This window comes from Anopheles merus, chromosome 2R (genome assembly GCF_017562075.2).
Source record: "Anopheles merus strain MAF chromosome 2R, AmerM5.1, whole genome shotgun sequence".
NCBI classification, from domain to species: Eukaryota; Metazoa; Arthropoda; class Insecta; order Diptera; family Culicidae; genus Anopheles; species Anopheles merus.
This window is the reverse complement of record NC_054082.1, coordinates 45,237,379-45,256,753: the sequence shown is the minus strand read 5'-3', so window position 1 is coordinate 45,256,753 and position 19,375 is coordinate 45,237,379. Positions and strand designations below refer to the sequence as shown.

General features: G+C 43.0%; 1 protein-coding gene across 2 annotated transcripts in view; it reads left to right on the top strand.

The window, feature by feature from the left end:
* The first annotated feature begins 3,609 nt into the window (after positions 1-3,609).
* Positions 3,610-19,375, top strand: part of LOC121590595 (maternal protein pumilio-like) — a 131,816-nt gene continuing 116,050 nt past the window's right edge. The window contains exons 1-6 of one of the 2 annotated variants that reach the window (XM_041910400.1): positions 3,610-3,978; positions 10,967-11,199; positions 11,279-11,414; positions 11,509-11,633; positions 11,741-12,074; positions 12,165-12,254. In XM_041910400.1, coding sequence (XP_041766334.1) covers positions 3,652-3,978; positions 10,967-11,199; positions 11,279-11,414; positions 11,509-11,633; positions 11,741-12,074; positions 12,165-12,254 — 1,245 coding nt within the window. In that variant the 5' untranslated portion in view covers positions 3,610-3,651. Of the gene's footprint in view, positions 3,979-10,966; positions 11,200-11,278; positions 11,415-11,508; positions 11,634-11,722; positions 12,075-12,164; positions 12,255-19,375 lie in introns of both variants that reach the window. The other variant, XM_041910399.1, reaches the window with a different exon arrangement.

The following is a 19,375-nucleotide window of genomic DNA, read 5'->3' as shown; positions in this document are numbered from 1 at the left end:
AATCTTTTAGCATTTTTTACGATTTAACTCACTCACTCCCTGGGTCGGCTAGTGATTCAATATTTTCGAATTTAATTTACTCAAACTCCGAACCGATTGGATAATTACTTTTCTATTCCATACATTGGTACAAAACCCATCAGTATGAGCCATAAAAATCAGATTGTCCTTAGAACTATTCACTGGAAATTTAATTAATTTACTCTTACTAAGCACATCTTTAGTATAGATGACATTGAACTTCTTTTCCTTTTTTATAAGATGAAGTTGACTTTTCTTTAGTTTAGAGCTTATTAATTTATCAGTTAGCCCCTTTTCAATCCTGCAATTTAACAAAAAGATTTGGTTTTTATATTAAAATTTAAACTACAATTGCTTTAAATAAATTGAACATCAACGCAAAAAGTGTTTTAGATATGTTTGTTGTTTTTTTTTAAATCTTAAACAATAAACAGTGCAGTAAAAATAAGGAGGCAAATGTCCTTGAAGAAAATCTATGTGCAACTGTATTTCGGATTTGAGCATTTTCACGCTTGGATAGTTTATCTTTGATAGTGAATCGGTTAGAGATACCTCTGCGTAGCAAACAACCTTCATAAAGTACTAAAACCTTCCCTTTTTTTAAGCCGTTGCAGATCTATGCATCGAGTGTATTACATATTGGTAAAACAGATTTATCCTCATATAATTCATTAAAGCTACGCAAAGTAGAACAGAAATCGAACGCATTTGCAGCATCAGCTCAAGGCGCTTCTATGCTCATAATGCCACTGAAATGTATCACTGTACTGTCGAGCCATAAAAATTCCGATTGGACTTCCAACGCTGCAGCTACGGCTCACAATACGCAATAGTTAATGGTTCTCTCAATATAATCATCTCAACCCCAGCCCCAGCATTTGCTGTCGAGAATAGGTCCACCTTCCAGAAGGACGCAGTTTGTTTGTCCTAGGAAGTGGTGTTTAAGTCGGTACACTACTAATACTCATCTGTGTTTGCTCTTTGGTCCAGTTTACCAGCGTCGTTTGCCTTGTTGTACTGTGCGCATACACCACCTCGAGTGCGGCTTGATCCTCATTTGCGGCAATGGTCTTTACCCGGTAAATATCTCCTTCTCGGGCCTTCCTGAGGGCATGATGCAGCGAGGCAAGGTATTGAAATACTGCACAGCAGCAACATCTGTCCCTAATGCCAATGGAGCAGGCTTTCCGAAGCATTATGATGCACTTTTTCTCATGCGGCGTTCTTTGTGTGCCACCAGCGTTTGTTCCCCTCGTTTGCGGTGTGGCCGTGTGCCCCTGGTTCGACGATATTTTTCCGCCATCTAAAGGATGCTCGGGGAATATTCTGTGATTTTTATTTATAGTTGTTAGCTTTAGTACGTCATATTTTTGTACAAGAAGTTGATATAAATGTGGTTTGAATTGCCGTTACTGCTATCTCGAGCCCACAAAGGGACAATGTGTCGTTTTAACCTGTTGGTACATGTTTTATTTTTTTTCTGTAGCTTTGCAGATAATATCCATATTTCACTCATTAATCTAATGGCTTTTCCGTCTCTTTTTTTTTCTTCTCCACGCTGCAATAGGAACGAACTGTTGCCGCCGATCGATAGTCCCACGCAACAGCGAACAAGAACAGCGGCAGCAAGCAACGCTTTTAGCAAAGTAAAGGGCATCGGCCAAGACAACAACGGTGACACCGACGACGACGACGACGGCCACGATCGTACCGGAAACAGTTGCCGGCAGCATGAAGCTACTGGGTGGGCACGACGACGGTGGCGGACGCAATGCAGCTCCGATCCGCACGCAGGACGATGCCGCCGTCGGCTACGTGTTCCAGCGGCATCCGAACGAGACCGAGTTCAACCAGTTCGCACAGAAGCAGTCCCGGTGGGCTTCCGGGGACGACACCATTATCGATGTGAGTATTGCCACCATGTATCCGGTTCCGAATGGTGGACATTTCTATTAACTTGCCGGGAGACGGAAGCCATGCAATGATGGGGGCTGCGGATGCGTGGCGGCGTGTGTGTGTGTGGCTCGGCTCTGGTCGCAAATGGTGCGGCTGCAGAGGGGGGTTTGTAATTCCCTGCTTCTTCATTGTAGTGCAACAATGTTGGATGATAAGGGTTGCCTGTATTTGCTGTGCATTTGGCAAATGTGTAACGTTATTTCTTCGCGTGTTTGAATAATCGGAATAAATGCATTGTGTGTGGTAGTGTTATGGGGGATACTTCTCCTTCTTAGACGCTAATAGTGCTGAGAGAAATCCGTGTTTGAATTGTGGAGACGATTTGTATCTCCTGGTTACGGTTTAGCACAGTACAGAGAAGGTTTGTTGGTGTGTATATATCAATCACTGCTGTATTTGTGTGCAAAATCATTGAAACAAGTTTTATTTGTGGTGATTAATGCATCACCTGAAGGGAATAAAAAAATATGGTAAACGATTCCTATTTTTTATATAATTCTAATGGCGGATAACGACTCAAAGAAAAGAATGCTGCACTGAATGAAACTGATAAAATTAGTTCCATTAATAAAAAAAATATGTTACTGTTCGAAAACTTTCGTGGACCCACGTCTGAAGCATTAATAGATCCTTCGCTTGCGTGCTTGTAAAACTTTTCCATCGATGCAGTACTTAACGAAAATGAATACTTATACCATCCGCTATGCCCATGTTGGCCTCCCACAAAATGGCCGTAAAATCGTTGGGCGTTTGTCTTCCTTTGGGTCGATCGGCTCTTCGGCTGCCGTTTTGTTTGGGACGCTTCTGTGTGCAGTCGACGGGGGTGAGGGTGGTCGTGGGGTTGATTAAACGTTCCCTAGCATGCAAATTAAGGAGTGAGCAGCATAGTGCCGCGCGTCGGTGGGATGTAGAAAAGAGCAGTAGTAGCATAATAAACGAATGGAACAGAAGATAACAGCGTAAAGTAGAGGTAGAGAGAGAGTGGAAAAAGGTTCATATTTAAACGACATGCAAGATATGCCCCCACTCCATCTATGGTCGAAATTGTGTACGATGCAGCAGCACCTGCAGATACGTGCAAATACACCCTTTTTTAGTTATTTGCAGAACTTTTGTTAGTGCGAGTATAATTTGTATATTGTTGAAATGTGATGCAGTTTTAATGCTTGTACGTTATACTACTAACTGTTATAACATATTTGCTGTTTGTTCAAGATCAGCTATCCCGATTCACCAAAAAAACAATAGAACGTATAGTTAACTAACCTAATTTAACGATTGTTCTACAATCAGCACATGGAGAATGTTATGAATTTCATCTACACTAAATGATTTTCAAGCTAGCTACGAATTCCCTATTTGTCCGAATACTTAAGTTATTTACTTTCCAATTCATTTCTGGATTTTTAGAACCAAGACAAGTGGAAGTACAACCCCGCACTGACGAACAACACGCCCGGTGGTCTGCTGCCACCACCGATCGTACCCGGCGTAAAGCAGCAGCAACAGCAGGTAGCCCAACAGCAGCAACAACAGCAACAGCAGCAGCAGCAATCACTTCAGCAGCAGCCACCGATGCAGCATCCCCATCAGCCGCACCAGCATCAGGTGCAGCAGCAGGTACAGCAGCAGCAACAGCAGCAACAGCATCAACAACTGCAGCAGGCGCAGCAGATGCAGCATCAGCATCAGCAGCAGCAGCAACAGCTACCCATGATTAACCATCCGTCGCAGATGGCAAACCATCTGAACCATCAGAACCATCTAAATCAGACGATGCTGAACCATGCGACGATGAACAGCGGAGGCCTACCGACGATGCAGATGCCAATGCAGGGTGGCATGTACGATCATCTTCATCCGCCGAACGTGAACGTGAACGGTGTCGGCGTACCGAAGCCGCCCATGCCGGAGCAGCAGCTCGTGTATCTGAGCGGCAGTCAGCAGTACGGAACGGTGCTGGCCCCCCAAAACCAGTACATTCCACGCAATAACTCAGCGGTAGGTGTGGGTTTAGAGAGCAGAGTGGTCAGCTTTATTATCCTTTGGGGGGAACAGTGGAAAATCAGTATTTTATCCAAAATAATGGCTTAAGGTCTTTCAAAGGTCTGTGAAAATTTAAGAGCATGGAGTCTTTGTGGGCAATTAACTTTGTTCTTTATACACCTTTATCGCAGTGTTATGTCTTATGGCGTTAAAAGCTTATCGTCGTAAAATTGGCAACGTCGTCTTTGTTGCGCACTTTTTTTTTCTCACGGCCGATAGGAACGGAAACTATGATACCGAAGCAGAAAGGATTGTTCTAATGTAACTCTCCCAGAACGAAGCGTATGTTTTGGAGCTATGTTGGCACTTAAATCATTTCGTTACGATAAACAAAACTAGGTTTTCCCATTGTGCGAATTGGTAGAATTGGGCAGAATCCGGCACACTCTGAAGACGAAGGCGGGTATGATGCGATTGGCATGCGGCTATCGATTCTAGCGTTCGCCATTCTTGCTGATGAGGCAAGCGGTTTTTGCCGTTGGATAAAAACGAGCAAACGAGCAGTGCAGTGCACCTAACCGACGTTGACCCGTTCGGAAAAAGCTCCGGGGAGCTCCGAAGGGAGTCTACTTACCGGACAAAATCGCATCGATTCCCTCTTGGATGACACCACCACTACCTCGCACTCGCCGGTAGTTAGAAGTGTCCATGTGAAGAGCAATAGCATAGTGACAGTATAATAATTCAATTAATGCTGACACCAAAAGCTACCCCAAACCAACCCCAAACTCATACTTTTGTTCCCGGATTCGTGTTCCCCCTGTCTAGGTTGGGGTTGTGTGCACTGCTGCAATGAAATGAGGCCAACCCATCGTTGCGTTTTATGCTGCTACTTGGTGAGTGGGTTGGTTTGGAGAGCCTGGTGAACGGTGCACCGTACGAAAAGGTACATAGTGGTGTATCCAAGGAGGAGGGGGCAGGGGAGGCTGATTTGGATGGCGCGCACGAACGCGCGCCGGAAATGAGAGGAGCACAAAAAAGAAAGCGAAAAGGAAGAAGAACTGTGTGTGTGCAAAATAATCTATGTCAACTGGCGCAATTTATCGTCCTGCTCTTTTACCTACTCTATCCGTCGGCGGGGTACTCTATCGGGCGGTTAGGGGAAGACGAGCGGGGAGACCATGTCTAGCAGAAAGGGTGCGAGTGCGCGATGCAGAGCCTGGAGGATGAAATCGGAAACAGATGTATTTAAGCTGCGTCCTCTAAAGCGCATTCATGCTACTGTTTTTTGGATTCAATGGATGATGCTCCGATTCTAATGTTTGTGAGAAAAATGCGCCTGGGTGGTCGCGCTATTCCGAACTAGGAGTCCAAAAATCGATGCTGCGTTATTTGCACACATTGCTGAGTTTCATCGGAGAATCTTCGGAAAACAATTAAATATGAATCGGGCTACTATACCTGAGTCGGGCAGTTTTAGTCAAACACATGCATACCGAACATATTGGACCCTCTTTGACAGGCCTACATTTGTGTTAAATGTATTTATCATTTATTTAAGGATGTATTTAAACATGTATCCAAAAAGTAGCCAAATTTGATATCAAGCTTTCAAAGGAGAACTGTACAAGCAGTTGTCTAATTTGAGGGATTTTTCATTTGCCTTGTTTAACCCAAATGATCTTTTAATTGCTTTTGAGACACAGACAGCCACATCAGTTGGGGAGGTCTGCTTCTCTTGATTAAAAATTCGTCACGGCACAGCGCTGTGTCTGCTTGTTGGCTCGCTCAACTCTAAACTCATCAAAAAGAAAATGCATGCTTTCCACGGTCTGATGTCGAAGACTAAAACAAACCTAGCACAAGTGTAGGGTTCTCGCTGCTAGCAACCGATCCCAAAAGTCAGAAATGCGCCTGTGAAAATCACGCAAAAAAGTTAAACACCGGCTATGTATCCGGGGTTTTTGCACCATTTGTGAAGCTCCCCCTCACCTATAACGAGGACAATGACAGGCGGCGCCCGTTGCTTTGGTAGCTGTTGGCGACCACTAGGCAAAAAGGAACGCAGCAAAGCGTAACGATTTCTTGTGCGCGCGTGTGTGTCTTTTTTGTTTTTGTGTTGGTCAGATCGTTGGGATTTGGTGGTTGTGATTTGATTAGAATACTTTTTGTTTTACTTTTGCGCTCGTTGGCTGCTGCTGCCCATCTTATTGATCCAATTAATATTACCCTCTTTGGGCCATTTTGTAGTTTGTCTGTATGGTTTATACTTTGCCTATTTATAATTTTATTTGTTCTCGTTTCAAACTCGAATAATATCATGATGATTATTTTCACATGTTTTATTATGCTCACGACTATGAAAGCTCTTAATACAAATTGTCCAAATACAAATTAATACGGCCTTTGCGAATGATGTTTGGCTATTGCTCACATTCAGTGTGTATTTTGTGTATGAATGCGCTTCAACGGTTTTGATGATATGCTATTGCTGTTAGGAAATAGATTATGTTCCTAATACGCTGACAATTATAATTTATTTTAAAATATTAAGAACGTAGTAAGTCTTACTATGTCCTTATCATTACTTAACTTATCAATTAAGTTTCGGTTTGTTAGAATCTGTATGATGAATTCTAAGGTCTTTTGCTAGTTTTCAGGAATAAAAGCCCTAAAATGCCTAAAATAGTATTTTTGACACTCAGCAAAATTTATATCTCAAGAGTATTAGTGTTCAATCAAAATAGTATTTAAGATTGAACGAAAGATTTTAAACAAACGTGCCATGCGTTTGTGCGTTTGTCTGCGCTTTTGACTTCAGAACATCTCCTAGCGCAAAAGAGCAGCCGTTTTCACTCCTCGCATGTGGACGCGATTGTGCAATAGCGCCAAACATGGCCGATCGAGCAAAGTAGTCATTGGAAAACACAGTGAAAATGACAGGCTCGCCTTTTAATGTACCATTTGCCGAGACACCGCTATCGACAGTACGGGCCCAAGTTCTTTTCTCACTCCCTCCGGGCGTGTATGTTGCGCATATATAGCGTCCGTGTGCGTGTTTGCCGTGGCCAGTGCTCGCGCGAGTGTTTTCTCATGGCGTGCGGCGCCAGGTGCTACGGGCAGCAGGTGTGTGGATAGGTGTGGAAGCTGCAGACAATCCGCGAACCCAGCGTGAGAGGATGCGGCATGCGACTTCGTGCCTCATACCCGACAGTGGCTGGAGAAGGTGGTAGCTCTGTTGCCATTGACCGGTACGGGGAGGTGTACCTCTACTGGCTCTCGTACTGCTCGTGCTCTTCAACAAAAGGTTTTTGGCTTCCACCAGCTCCAGTCAAGGCCGGACAAACGCGCGAGCTCGGGCAGCCGGCGCTCCGACTCTAGCGAGATGCGTGCGGGAGCGAACACGAGCCAACGACAAACATTACCACCGCAGTGAGTGCGAGTGAGTAGAAGAAAAGAAAACGCGCGTCAAAGGGCCCGGTGCGAGAGAGCGTACCGGGGATCCCAGCGCAAGAGCGAACCGCCGACGTGAGATAGAGATGACAGAGGGTGAGCATAACACAAAACCCGGGTGAGCCGGTTCATCATCCTCATCATCATCGTCATTAGCAGCAACAACACCACCAGCATCAACAACAACCCACCGTTCACCGTGTTGTGATGGTTTGTGTGCTGCATCAGTTAAGCTGCTTTGGTATAACGAAGCTCGCCTTTTCCGGGCTTTTGATTGCGCCCGGTGTATGTTCCTTCGCGAGTTGTGCAGTATTGGGTGTTGTCTATTTTTACAAACAATAGCCGGAGAAGAATTTCATCCACAATGCTATGGTCGCATCGCTTTCAAATTCGAGCGTTTCGTATTCTAATTGCGAAACGGTTGTATGGCAGTAACTGATACGTAAGTGGTTTTTTGATTAGGGAAGATATATTTATAAATGCTCTGCCACTCATAATATCGATGTTGTGCAATATCGTTAAAAGCCTTTTACTGTTTATTATGTATTAGCCTAAAATTAACCCTTGCTCATAAAATATGTATTCAATTTGCGTATTGGTAATTACACATACACTCTACTAGCCACCACCATGCACGATATTGGTTTTCCTCCTCCTCTTTGCATACAATTTCGTGTCATTTCCCAATATGGTGGTCCTCCAAGGGGAAGAAAAGCTTCTCATGTGTTGTTCTTGAGCAGATGATGGCTAGGTCGGTTTCATCGACTTAGACCATTATTCCACAGATATTTGTTTGACTATTTCATCGAGTTTGTGTCTGTATGCTTGTGTTTCGTTCTTAATATGTATCTGTCAGCTATCTACTATTTCGAGGTAGCTTAGGGAAATCCCAGGCCCAACAACCCTCGACTTGTTGGTTGGGATAAAGGATAATGCTTCTGCTCTACCTGTCCTTCCTACGTTCGAATCGTCGAGGACCAAGATACATTGTTAATGCAACAGCTCTTAACCTATCCGGCAATGCCGTACCTTTGACGCTTTGAGATTTTCATTCGTTCTCACGCAACGGCACGCTCTCCTTCAGAATGTTCGCAGCCCTATCAATCGATATGTGCCCCCGTACGGATGATATTTTGCGTCCCTGGGGGAAGGTTCGTACAAGATGTTCGTGTGGGTATTCAGTGATTTTTTGCTATAACAAATTGAAGATTCTGGATATCTTTTGTACACCGTACCATCTCAGCAAAGATCTTACATAGTTGGGTGTCTAAAATATAGACCTTTTTTTGAATACTATATGCGACATAACATTCTAATTGGGTAAAATCGATAATTTTTGGAAAGAGAACTGACAGCAAACTACAAAGCAGCATAGGCAGCAGATAGATTGCCGTTGGTTGGATAAAATGCGAAGCGTAATTGCCCTTTGACACGAAATATTGACACAGTTATGCAGACGCGTTTGTTAATACCGGCGGAATGGCCCAAGAATGTCCCCGGTGTGCCTGATAAACGATATTCTGAAGTTAAGGGAGCTCTTGGAGTTTTATATTATGTTTGTACTTGATGTGGACTTGCTTGACATGTCGATTCACAAAAGCTACTCGCTACTGCTTGATGACAGTAGAAGTGGTCGGTCCAAGTGCGGCTCTCCTATTTCAAAACGAGTAACTTCGATTGTGAATTTTTCCTATGCGGCTTAATTCACGCCGTTGCACAACCACAATAAACACCCCAGAATTAAGATGGACATCATGTGTGTGTGTGTGAGGGCTCTCCGACTGTGTTTCGAAAGAAAAATCTGAACACCGAGATATCAGTGAGGGCTGACGGCGTGTGATCCCTGGTAAAGACCTTCGTGACTTTTATTTTATTTATTGTTTGCCTCTCACCCACAATCGACGCTGGACTGCAGATCACGTTGCTTGCTTGCCCACTGCATGTCTCGTGTGGTTGTCTGTTGCACCGCGCCAAGGTTGAGATGCAGTCTCTTCTCCTTCTCGAGGTCATCACAAGGAAGGAAAAGCGTTCTTTTAGTTTTATTTTATTCTTCACCAATTGTCAAACAGCATAGTGAACACATGGTTCTTTTTCTATTTTGGTTACTTTTTGACGAACCTCGATACGAGGAGGTAAGGAAAATACAAAGACCTCAAAGCTTGTTAGACGAACTCTTAGAGTTTTTCATCACCGCATCAACAGTGGATCAATTTTGCTAGGAATGGCACAGATTCTTCCAACCAAATCCCTTCGGCGGTTGATGATGGTACGCTGCAAAACCGGTTAGAGTGTGCACTCCTTCTCCTATACTCTACACTAGACTTGCTAGCAGCAGCGCACCGCGCCAAACAAGGGAAGTGCAAGCGGAGTGCAGCGTATATTGCGACGATGGTTTCGACTACTGGTTGTGGGTGTAGGGGGAGAGGAGCAAAGGAGCAGAAAATGGAGGGCACCTTGTTGTTGCGCACCAATGAGAGTATGTGTTGCGCCGTCGTCTCGATTATGCGCTGAACTTGAACTCGTTGTTACTTATAGCCATCGTTCGAATGACCTACCATGGACACACGCTTCTGTGTTGTGGTAGAGCCGAGGGGAAGAAGAGGAAAAAATCAACACTTCTTACTGCTTGCTTGTGGTGGTTGCAGAATGTTTTAAGCATCGTTTATGCTGGAGATACTGATGCCTGTAGAAGCTGCAGCTGAAATCACTTCTTTTGTGAATAACTATATTGTATGTTATTGTCTTTGTTTTTACAGAGACTGGCAGACAGGCAAATCCTGCACAGTGTATATGAATGTTTAATATGGATATCTTCTTCAGAAAGATCAACATTTACAATAAACCAAAAATTATCTTACACGCTTACGCTGAATTCATTGGCCCTCAAGTCTACATATTTGTAAGTTTGAGAAATAATGTATTTTAATGCAAACAACAGCCACGCGAATGTATGTAGAAGGGTGTATGCGTTAATTTTCCATTGATCACACTGTACTTATTTCACTCCGACAAACTTACGTTCAAAATGAACGGTGAGTAATTGCAAAAGTATGGCAATTATCTTTCGAATCGATACCACCCTGCCTATATTGTTTGCGGCTCAAATAGCAGAGAAGCAAACTCAAAATGGCAGGTTTGGCTGTGTGGTTTCATAGAATATTGTTGCAGACAGCTGAGACACAGACAGAGAAAAGAAATGGAAGCTTTGCGTAGAGTGGGCAATAAACTGATTTCGCGCGAAGGTGAACACACGACGCGGCTCATCGCCGGCTCATGGATGTGAATTTCTTTCACATTTCATATGCTTCTAACTGTGTGCTGTAACGCTTTGTTTTTTTTCTTGTAAGCAAAATTATCGAACATATGAATAATTGGAATACCAATTGATTATCGGGATTATTTAAGCATAACATTGAATGATGATGCTCTACATGTAACGTAAACACTTCGTAGTATACTGTTGCTTCCTTGTTTTACCGACTTGTTATTCGGTCTTGAAATCTACTTGTTTGTCTAATTGTTTTTTTTATTTATTTTTATCTTGTTGTAGATTAACACTTCAACTGCCAAAAAATTGTGGGAGAAAGGAGGATCCAATGACGTCAAGGTAGCAGCCGCTGCCACTGGCCCTCTTCCACCACTGCAATTGCACGGCACCACTGACCATCCGGTATGGCGCGATTCAACCTGGTCATCTCAGGGCGATGCGATCTTGGCGGCACCGCGACGTATTTTCCAACACGGAGCGGAATCCAATCCGACTGGTTCAACGGGAATTCTAAGGTAAGCAGTTATACTAAACTGCGACAACGCACATGTATTTTGTGAACCCTTTCTAATCGAAAACTGTTCTACATTTCAGTCCACGAGACTCGACAGGAGGACTAGGTGTAAAGATGGTAGAATATGTACTGGGCGGTTCCCCGACTAACAAGGAAAGTCCATTGGCTAGCTTGGACTCGCGCTTCAAGGGATTGAAGTTTGATGATGGAGACAAGGTGCGACTTCTGCTCGTAAACGGAATCGTTAATAACATAACTGGGCTGCCGCAAAGTTGCTGATCTGATCAATGTTGCTTTCCTTTTGTTATAGGCTTCTGATGATAAGGACAAAGCAAATTCGCCTTTTGAAACGAATGGCGTAAAGAAAGAGGAGGTGGTGCCCGGTACAAATGGCGTTGTAATGGTCAATGGCATTGATGACGATAAGGGTTTCAAGTAAGTATATCTCATGAGATCTGTAAACAGCGCTTGCTGTTGTTTAAAGCCTGCGCACGATTAGCTCAACGAACCATAATCCTCGATAGTCACCTTTCGTTCCAAAGCCGTACGCCGGGCTCGCGCCAGCCGTCCCCGGCCGAAGAGCAGCTGCCACGTCCGAACATGCTGGACCCAACGGGCGTGCACGGATCCGGGTTTCCGCAGCATCCGTCGCTGCACAATATGCTCGGTTCTGCAGCACCCGGTGGCAACGACGTCACGCAGCAGGCAGCAGCCGCCGCTCTCGGATCCTATCATCCTCAGATGATAAATCAGATGGGTCAAATGGGTCAGCTCGGTCAAATGAATCCGATGAATCAGTTGAACCAGTTGAACCAGCTGAACCAAATGCAGAGCCATGTGATGAACGGCGTTGGGGGCATTCCGCAGATTGCACAGGTAAAGTACTAACGCATCACTCATCTGCGTTTGTTGCTTGTTGAGGACTGAATGATTGAATATTTCGATGGGTGCTTTTTATCCTTTTAGAGCCCTATGGTTAATCAGCACGGACAAGGACCGAGTCAAATAGATTCGCCGGCAAATCTGCTGCAACAACCGCATAACTTCGAGCTACAGGTAAGTTTCTGATTGTGGGTTTTGTTTGTTCAATGAGGTTTGAATAATGTAAGACAGAAACATAGTGTACGATCAAAACTACCCTACATCTGATACGTGATACAAACGTTATTGGTCGACGCTCCTAGGTGCCGTTTGTAATAATGAATAGAGCGAATACAAATTTGAATGCTAATATGATTGGCTGAAATTTGTATCTAAAGGAGCATTTAGTTATTGTATATCAAAGAACCCTAACACTCGTAAGAAAGTCTGACGGTGCACGATCTATTTTCAAAACAAGGACCATATGGTAAGAATCACTAGAAAAGCTCTACAAAAAGTGCGCACGCGTGCACCCTATGTCTGTTTGCGTATTCTGACACACAGATGGCGCTATCATCGACAAGGAGCATTTATGATTCAAAATGAAACGGCAACTGATTTGAAAAGATATATTAGTGTCGCATACTTAAATGCTGAATTTAAATGCCCAGGTTGTCCTTAAGATCTACACTTTGGGAGAACTGCGGAGAGAACGTTTATCTTGAATCTCCGTGTATGTAAAATTTTGCGAGTTTGGTCAAAACTCTTTGCGGGTGGTTATTTTATTGGTTGGAGGGTTCAGTAACTAAATTAATTGTATAACATTACCAACGCTGATACTAATCATTTGATATATTTTATATTAGTTTATTATAATTGTATTGGTTTATTGCCAATTCAAACCAAACGGATATTTTTTCAGAACATTTATCAAACTTTATCGCTTGTCGGCTTAAACTACACAAAGAAACGAAAGCAAAAACAATCTTCAAGGATACAATTAATCATTTACAAAATTCACGTTGCAAATGCATTAGCTGAATGCATGTTAATAAAAAATATGATTAAGGTATAATCTAATGTAAAAGTAGAAATTAAATTTGGTTTGTTGGTTACATTTAAATGAAAAACATGCTGAAATGTTTTGTCCACTAAATGATATGATTCGTAATTTAATACCCTCATAGATGATTTTAATCTTGGCCCTGTTGTTTGTAACCCATCACCCACAACACTGTTTCTCCATTTTTCTTCATTTTTCGCATTTGGAGATAAAGCTGGATAAAAAAGAATGCTACGGAAATACTTTTCACGTATTTTTTCGTATTTACACGTTTGCGGTGGCTTTAGCGTTGACTTGCCGAATGGGCCAGAGACATATTCATCTCTTTGCTTCTTTGCTGTCAAAATTCGTTGTTAACTCTCAACCATATTGTAAAACTCAACTCAACTCAACCATTGAGACTGTAAAAAGGGTAATATTTGTTTTTCTAGAACATTTCCAGCAAATGAAAAAATGGTGGAATTGTTATAAAATAAATATATACTGAGTTTGAGAGAAAGGTAAGGCAGTATAGGGCCGGTCTGGTGGTATAGTCGTTAACTTGTACGACATAACAACATGCCCGTCATGGGTTTAAGCCCCGAATGGTCCGTGCCCCTATACGTAGGACTGACTATCCTTCTATGGTAACATTAAAGCCAAGCCCACTTCACCAGTGGGTACAGGCCTTGACCGACAAAAGTTGTTGTGCCAAGGAAGAAGAAAAAGAAGGAGTCTCACAAGATGTAAACATAAGATATTAGATACCAAACAAAGTATGTTCTATTCTAAAAGTATGTGCACTGTTTACTGTCATAAAATGTTATATTAACATTTTTAAGCTTCGCCATTTTCTCAAGACAAATTTCACCGCCAACGCATTGTGATTTTATTTTTGCGTGTTACTAAAACAAGTATTGTAAGAAATTTTAGTTTTCAAAGTATTTGTTACACATTATTTATCCTGAATGTTCTTTGAACAGCATTCTTGTGTTCCTCCATTAGTGCGTCATGATTGTGCTTGCCACCCCATACCGTATCACTTGTCGGAACATTTGTCATGCTTTAACCGACGAAATGTGCACGACAATATCGTTGATTTCCCCTGACCGTGGGTTACATTGCGCCAATCAATAAATTTCTTATCCAGCCACTTTTTTATCCTCGCCACGTTCAAGACAAGCCAAGTCTCGAAGGAACGTGCAAGCGGCCATGTTTTGTATGACAAGGGTTCAAGGTTTAACGGGGTTGTTTTTCCATTACCGGAATTGAACGGTCCACTTTTGTGGACTGCTCGGTACCTAGCACGCGTAACGGCCAGGCTTTTACTGCAAGAGTGGAAAGCTTTGTCCCCAATTGCAACGGTTAAAGGACATTGTGAAAAGACAACTTTCTCGATATGTGTGTGTGTGTGGTTTTTTTTTTAAATATACGGCTGTATATTTGCTATTTTTCCAACGGGTCAGCTGATTCCGCAAGTGAAAGGGTGAAGGTGGTGTACCGAATATGGCTCACGTGAGTGAGGGAGTTATATGGTCAACAAAGCACCTCGGCGTTTACTGCGCAACCTACATTGGGGTGGTATTTTTAAGCGAAGCAAACGATGCAATGTCCGCATTATTCGTTCCGTTGGCACACATACTCTTGCTTTTGTATTAACGTGGGGTGACACTGCTCCATTTAAAAGGCGTTTGGGGCCTCTTTTCTCAATAGAGCAAAAATCGTTACGGTACTATGGATGGTTGGACATTTTTAGGACCCACAATACAATTCTTGTGTACGTTGATAGGTGCATATACGTCCCGGGACTGCAGTCACGGTCAGTGGACTGTGGTGTTGGTGTAGCAATCAATTTGGTGCCATGAACAGCAGCGCTCCCATTTGTCAACTGCTACGTTCTACTATCGGATTATGATAATTTGAAGGAGCATTCCTACTATCTGTTGACGATTGTACCAATTGCTATGTGGAGCAAAGCTTAAACATCAATCACTCCCACTATAAACAAATATGCATGGTTTTTAGCTCTGTCAGCGTTGATGATCTCTTGGCTAGAATGATGAAGCTTGCTGATTTTGTCACCGGGTTAGGGCTACTCGAGACGATCTGAATAGTGTAATTTCTGTCTTTGAAAGAACTAGGGAAAATATCTTTCCAATGAACAAGATCTCTATGTTCTGCGCATCAATCAGGATTAGATGCACTTAGTATGTCAATTTTGTCACTTACGGCAATTACAATGATTATGTTAATGTACATCCGACGAGTTTTGTTTACGGTTGTAAACAGTTGTACAATAATGAAATTGTAATTTTAGTGTTTTTCGCATTGAGAAAAACATCTACGACTTAGAAATATTTTTTCCCCTCACGATATTTGATATTGGATTCTTCCGGATTCTTGTAGCGGAATAGAATATGCAGTTGTTGAATTCACAAAATTGTGAACTAAGACATGATGCAGCGTCTCGAACGCCCACACTATTTTACTCATGTTATACATTGTAGCATAATATCGTTTCACTGTTTGTGGTCACACTCAAAAGACGTACAGAGCGGGACCGATTCATTTGAAATGGAAATAGAATTAAATGGATGAGTCATAAGGCTCGAGCATGGTCGTTGTCTCCTGGTGTCGCTGTACCGGGCGATACTAACAATCAACAGAGCACCTTTCGCTAAGGGAAACCGAGATGATGAGGTCCAATCAATCCATTTTCCACCCAAGAACCATAACACAACGTTGTTCTGTGGAGGAGGATCCAAAGGATGGGCGGGATAGGGCAAGGCCACCAGTTGGCATTGATTCATAAGAATAAAGACACTGGCAAGGCCTTGAGGTAGTCATCTAGCCCAACGAGTCCGAGTACCAACGAGAGAGTCCGTAAGAGCCAAGTAAGATTGATTGTGGAATAGAACTTGATCCGGGTCGAGAATAATGCGGGATCCAGTGATGGATCATTACATCCATGGAACAATGCTGTAATGGTGTTTGTTTAGGATAGCATTCTGGTGGATTTAGAGTTGTGATATCAAGCTCTGTACGCCTAGTATTGTACTTCAGTTTTAATGTTATACAACAATGGAACTCAAATCTTACACAGTTGATCAAAGTATCTTATATTGAATTTGTCATATTATGCAGTGGAAATATAATTCTTTTCACCAATGATAATCCATAGATTTAGCATTGACACTCTACATTCTTTGCTAATAGAAGTACACCGCTGCATAGTAATTTATAAAGAATAGTTGAATGTATATTTTGTTATGATCTATTTGAAATCTATTAAACATGAACCAAACAGGTTTTTATGATTGTCTTTCGTTCGTCATATTACAACGGTGCTGTACGAATAGTGTTCATTATGTGATCAAATTTTATTGCCTAAAATATTGAACGTGAGAACACTAATTTGATGTCAATGTAGAGAGAAAGCATGCATTCCATTAAAGGAAAGGTACTTCCGTCCATCCCTAACATGTTTGAATAGGTTTGAGCAAAATGTATCATTAATCAAATGCCCCGTGTCCGTCCTGTGCATAAAATAGAGATATTGTACATTCTCTGGTGCGCTAGCAATCGATCGTCGATTGCGTGCTTTCAATGTTGATTCGCTGGAGTACTGTCGCTGTACTGGGCAAAGGAAGGGGTAGAAAAGCGTATCTCTAGTCATGGAAGTGTTTCGGTAAAAGCTTTTTATTTGTGTCTACCACGGAGTACCTACACTCGTATCGATTGTGACTCCACACTTTATGCGGGAAGAAGAATGTTAATGATGATGATATTTACGACACTTCGATCGATCCGTGACAACATATTCGTGTGTGTTTGGGTACGTAGACTACCGGAGAGTGTGTGCGCGACAATGATAATGACATTTTCCAACATACACGAACACACTTTTAGAAAAGGGGAAAGAAGAAATTGATTCGGCCAACTTCACTATCTACCGGTGGATGAATTAATTAGCAAATGTTGTAATATGTTATACAACGCCTCCTGCAATGTTACGCGCCGTGAGCTTTCCTTTTAGCTTGCCTGGCAAACGTTTTAAAACCGTCCCGGCAGGACGGTTATGTTGTCGACTAAGGCAGGGAAGCCGAACGTTGTTTGGGTTACGTTTGGTGATTAACGCCTCGGTGAGTTGGACAACATAATAGTGTACCGGCAATCAGTTTGCTGCCACACCCTTAGCCGAATGACATTTCATCGCAGCACCCGTATATGCGCTTCTGGGTCGTGTTAGCTGCATCATGCACGGCTCCTTGCGTGCGCGCTCTCTCTCTCTATCTGCGATACACATACGTTTAAGTGCGCCCTGATACGAGGGCGGCAAAATGGAGCAAAACCATCAGGAATGGTAGCAGCGATGGTAGCAATGTGGGTTACTTTTCAAACGAAAGCCACCAGGCGCCTCCATCGTTGAAGGCCATTTTGAATGCAACACACATTTTTCCTCGTTTGGGTGATGGGTTGGCGTAGGTGGAGGACGAAGAACCGCCTAGGAGCGGAAGGGAAAACGAATAGGCCACACACATCGTTCCTAACCGTTGCACTGTCGACGCGTGACATTCGTGTTTGTGGATGTTTCCTGGTGGAGTGTTTCATTTTGGAAGAGAGAAGAGGGAATCAGATCGTATGTGTGTACATACCAAGTTGTCCAGTCGTCGCTTTGAAAAATCTATTCCGATCGTTAATGGTCGAAAGAGAGCTGTACATTGTGGCCGAGTTTATCGTGTGCAGGAAAGTTTTGCATGAAAAAGCAAGTTACTCAATTAGTAATTTGCACGCTAGGGGTCGGATTAGCTTTCGCGTTTGCTTTCCACCAAGCGACAGCGTCTAATGGATCCTTGGGGATCAGATTCTTTTCTGCACTAGCTCAAATTCATTATCTAATGTGTCATGCCATATTCCTAAGTAAATGTTGTATCGTATGATTTCAAGCTGAAAATTTAATGTGAGCTCGTGTGTTTAGTTTTTTCGTTTCAAAGCTCCAAAACGAATGCGATAATTTCGATATTTTCGCGTCAGCATTTAAGCAAACTTGCAACAACGAGTGAGGGGACTTCGAGTCTATCGGGAAATAATTGAAATTGGAACGAGAATCCTAAGCGGATTCTGTTTACACATTAAACATTTCAAATATACGAATCCGTTTGCATTTGGATGAAATCCACTTCAGTCGCCATAACTACACGTGTCTACGAAATTCAAAACTGTACAAAGAGAAGTACAGTATGGATACGTGCAACAAAACCAATAAACCGTTTGTTCGAATTGATTGATTGACATTCGTTCGCTTCGGGTATGTCCGAAAAGAAGGATCATTCTCTGTTGGGTCGGTTTGCATTTGTTGCTTCACACCACATCACACGAGGCTGGGTGGGGGTGATTCGCTCACAAAAGAAGAAGAGAAACCCTAGATTCCGGCACACACGAGAAGGCACACATTCTGCCTAGTGACTGTCAATTTCAGACGTTCCATCGTCGGGACGCTACCAACGCGAGAATCGATCAACGACGCAGCCCGCACAATGTGTCCGTTTTCTAAATGGCTCATAAACGGGTCATGTGATGTGTGGTTGCACACAGGATTGCAGATCAGGAGGCAGAAAGGCACATACCTACGATGGAGCACAGTACCTGGTGTACGGCATCGCTCCCGAGGTACGGTACACTGGTGGTCCAATCGATTGCCACATATATGTATGTTAATGCATGCACCATTCGCTGGGTTGGGCGGCTAAGAATGTGTGGCTAAGAAAGGACACCGGTGCCTGGTGCGACGGTAAAGTTTTATTTTCACGACCCGGGTGCGGTACAGTTCGTTACTACGGACACGTGTGTATATGAAATCAAGTGCTCCGGTGGGAAGAGATACCTTGAAGTGTTTGCGTTCTGCGTCAACGTCAAGTGAGCTCATTTTGTTGCTTTTTTTGGCGTACGAATGAGTCGAAAATTCGACGGGGTGGTGGGAGCAGAGCATAGGTTTTTATAGATAGTTTGTATAGTTCACGCGCAATATCGTGACTTTCTATTCCACGCAGCGAATGGATGGATAAATGACGTCTGTCGTCTAACAGTGACACACTCACGAGGCGAAGTGCGTGCATGGGTGTGTGTATACTTGGTTGTTAGAAGCATCGTATGAATATGTATGAATGGTTGATTTTATATCACTGTTTCTTTTTCCTATTTTAAGCTTCTATACCATTTCAATTGGGCGTTTTATCTCCCCATGACTGTTGTTTCAGCACGACTGTGCGCGTGT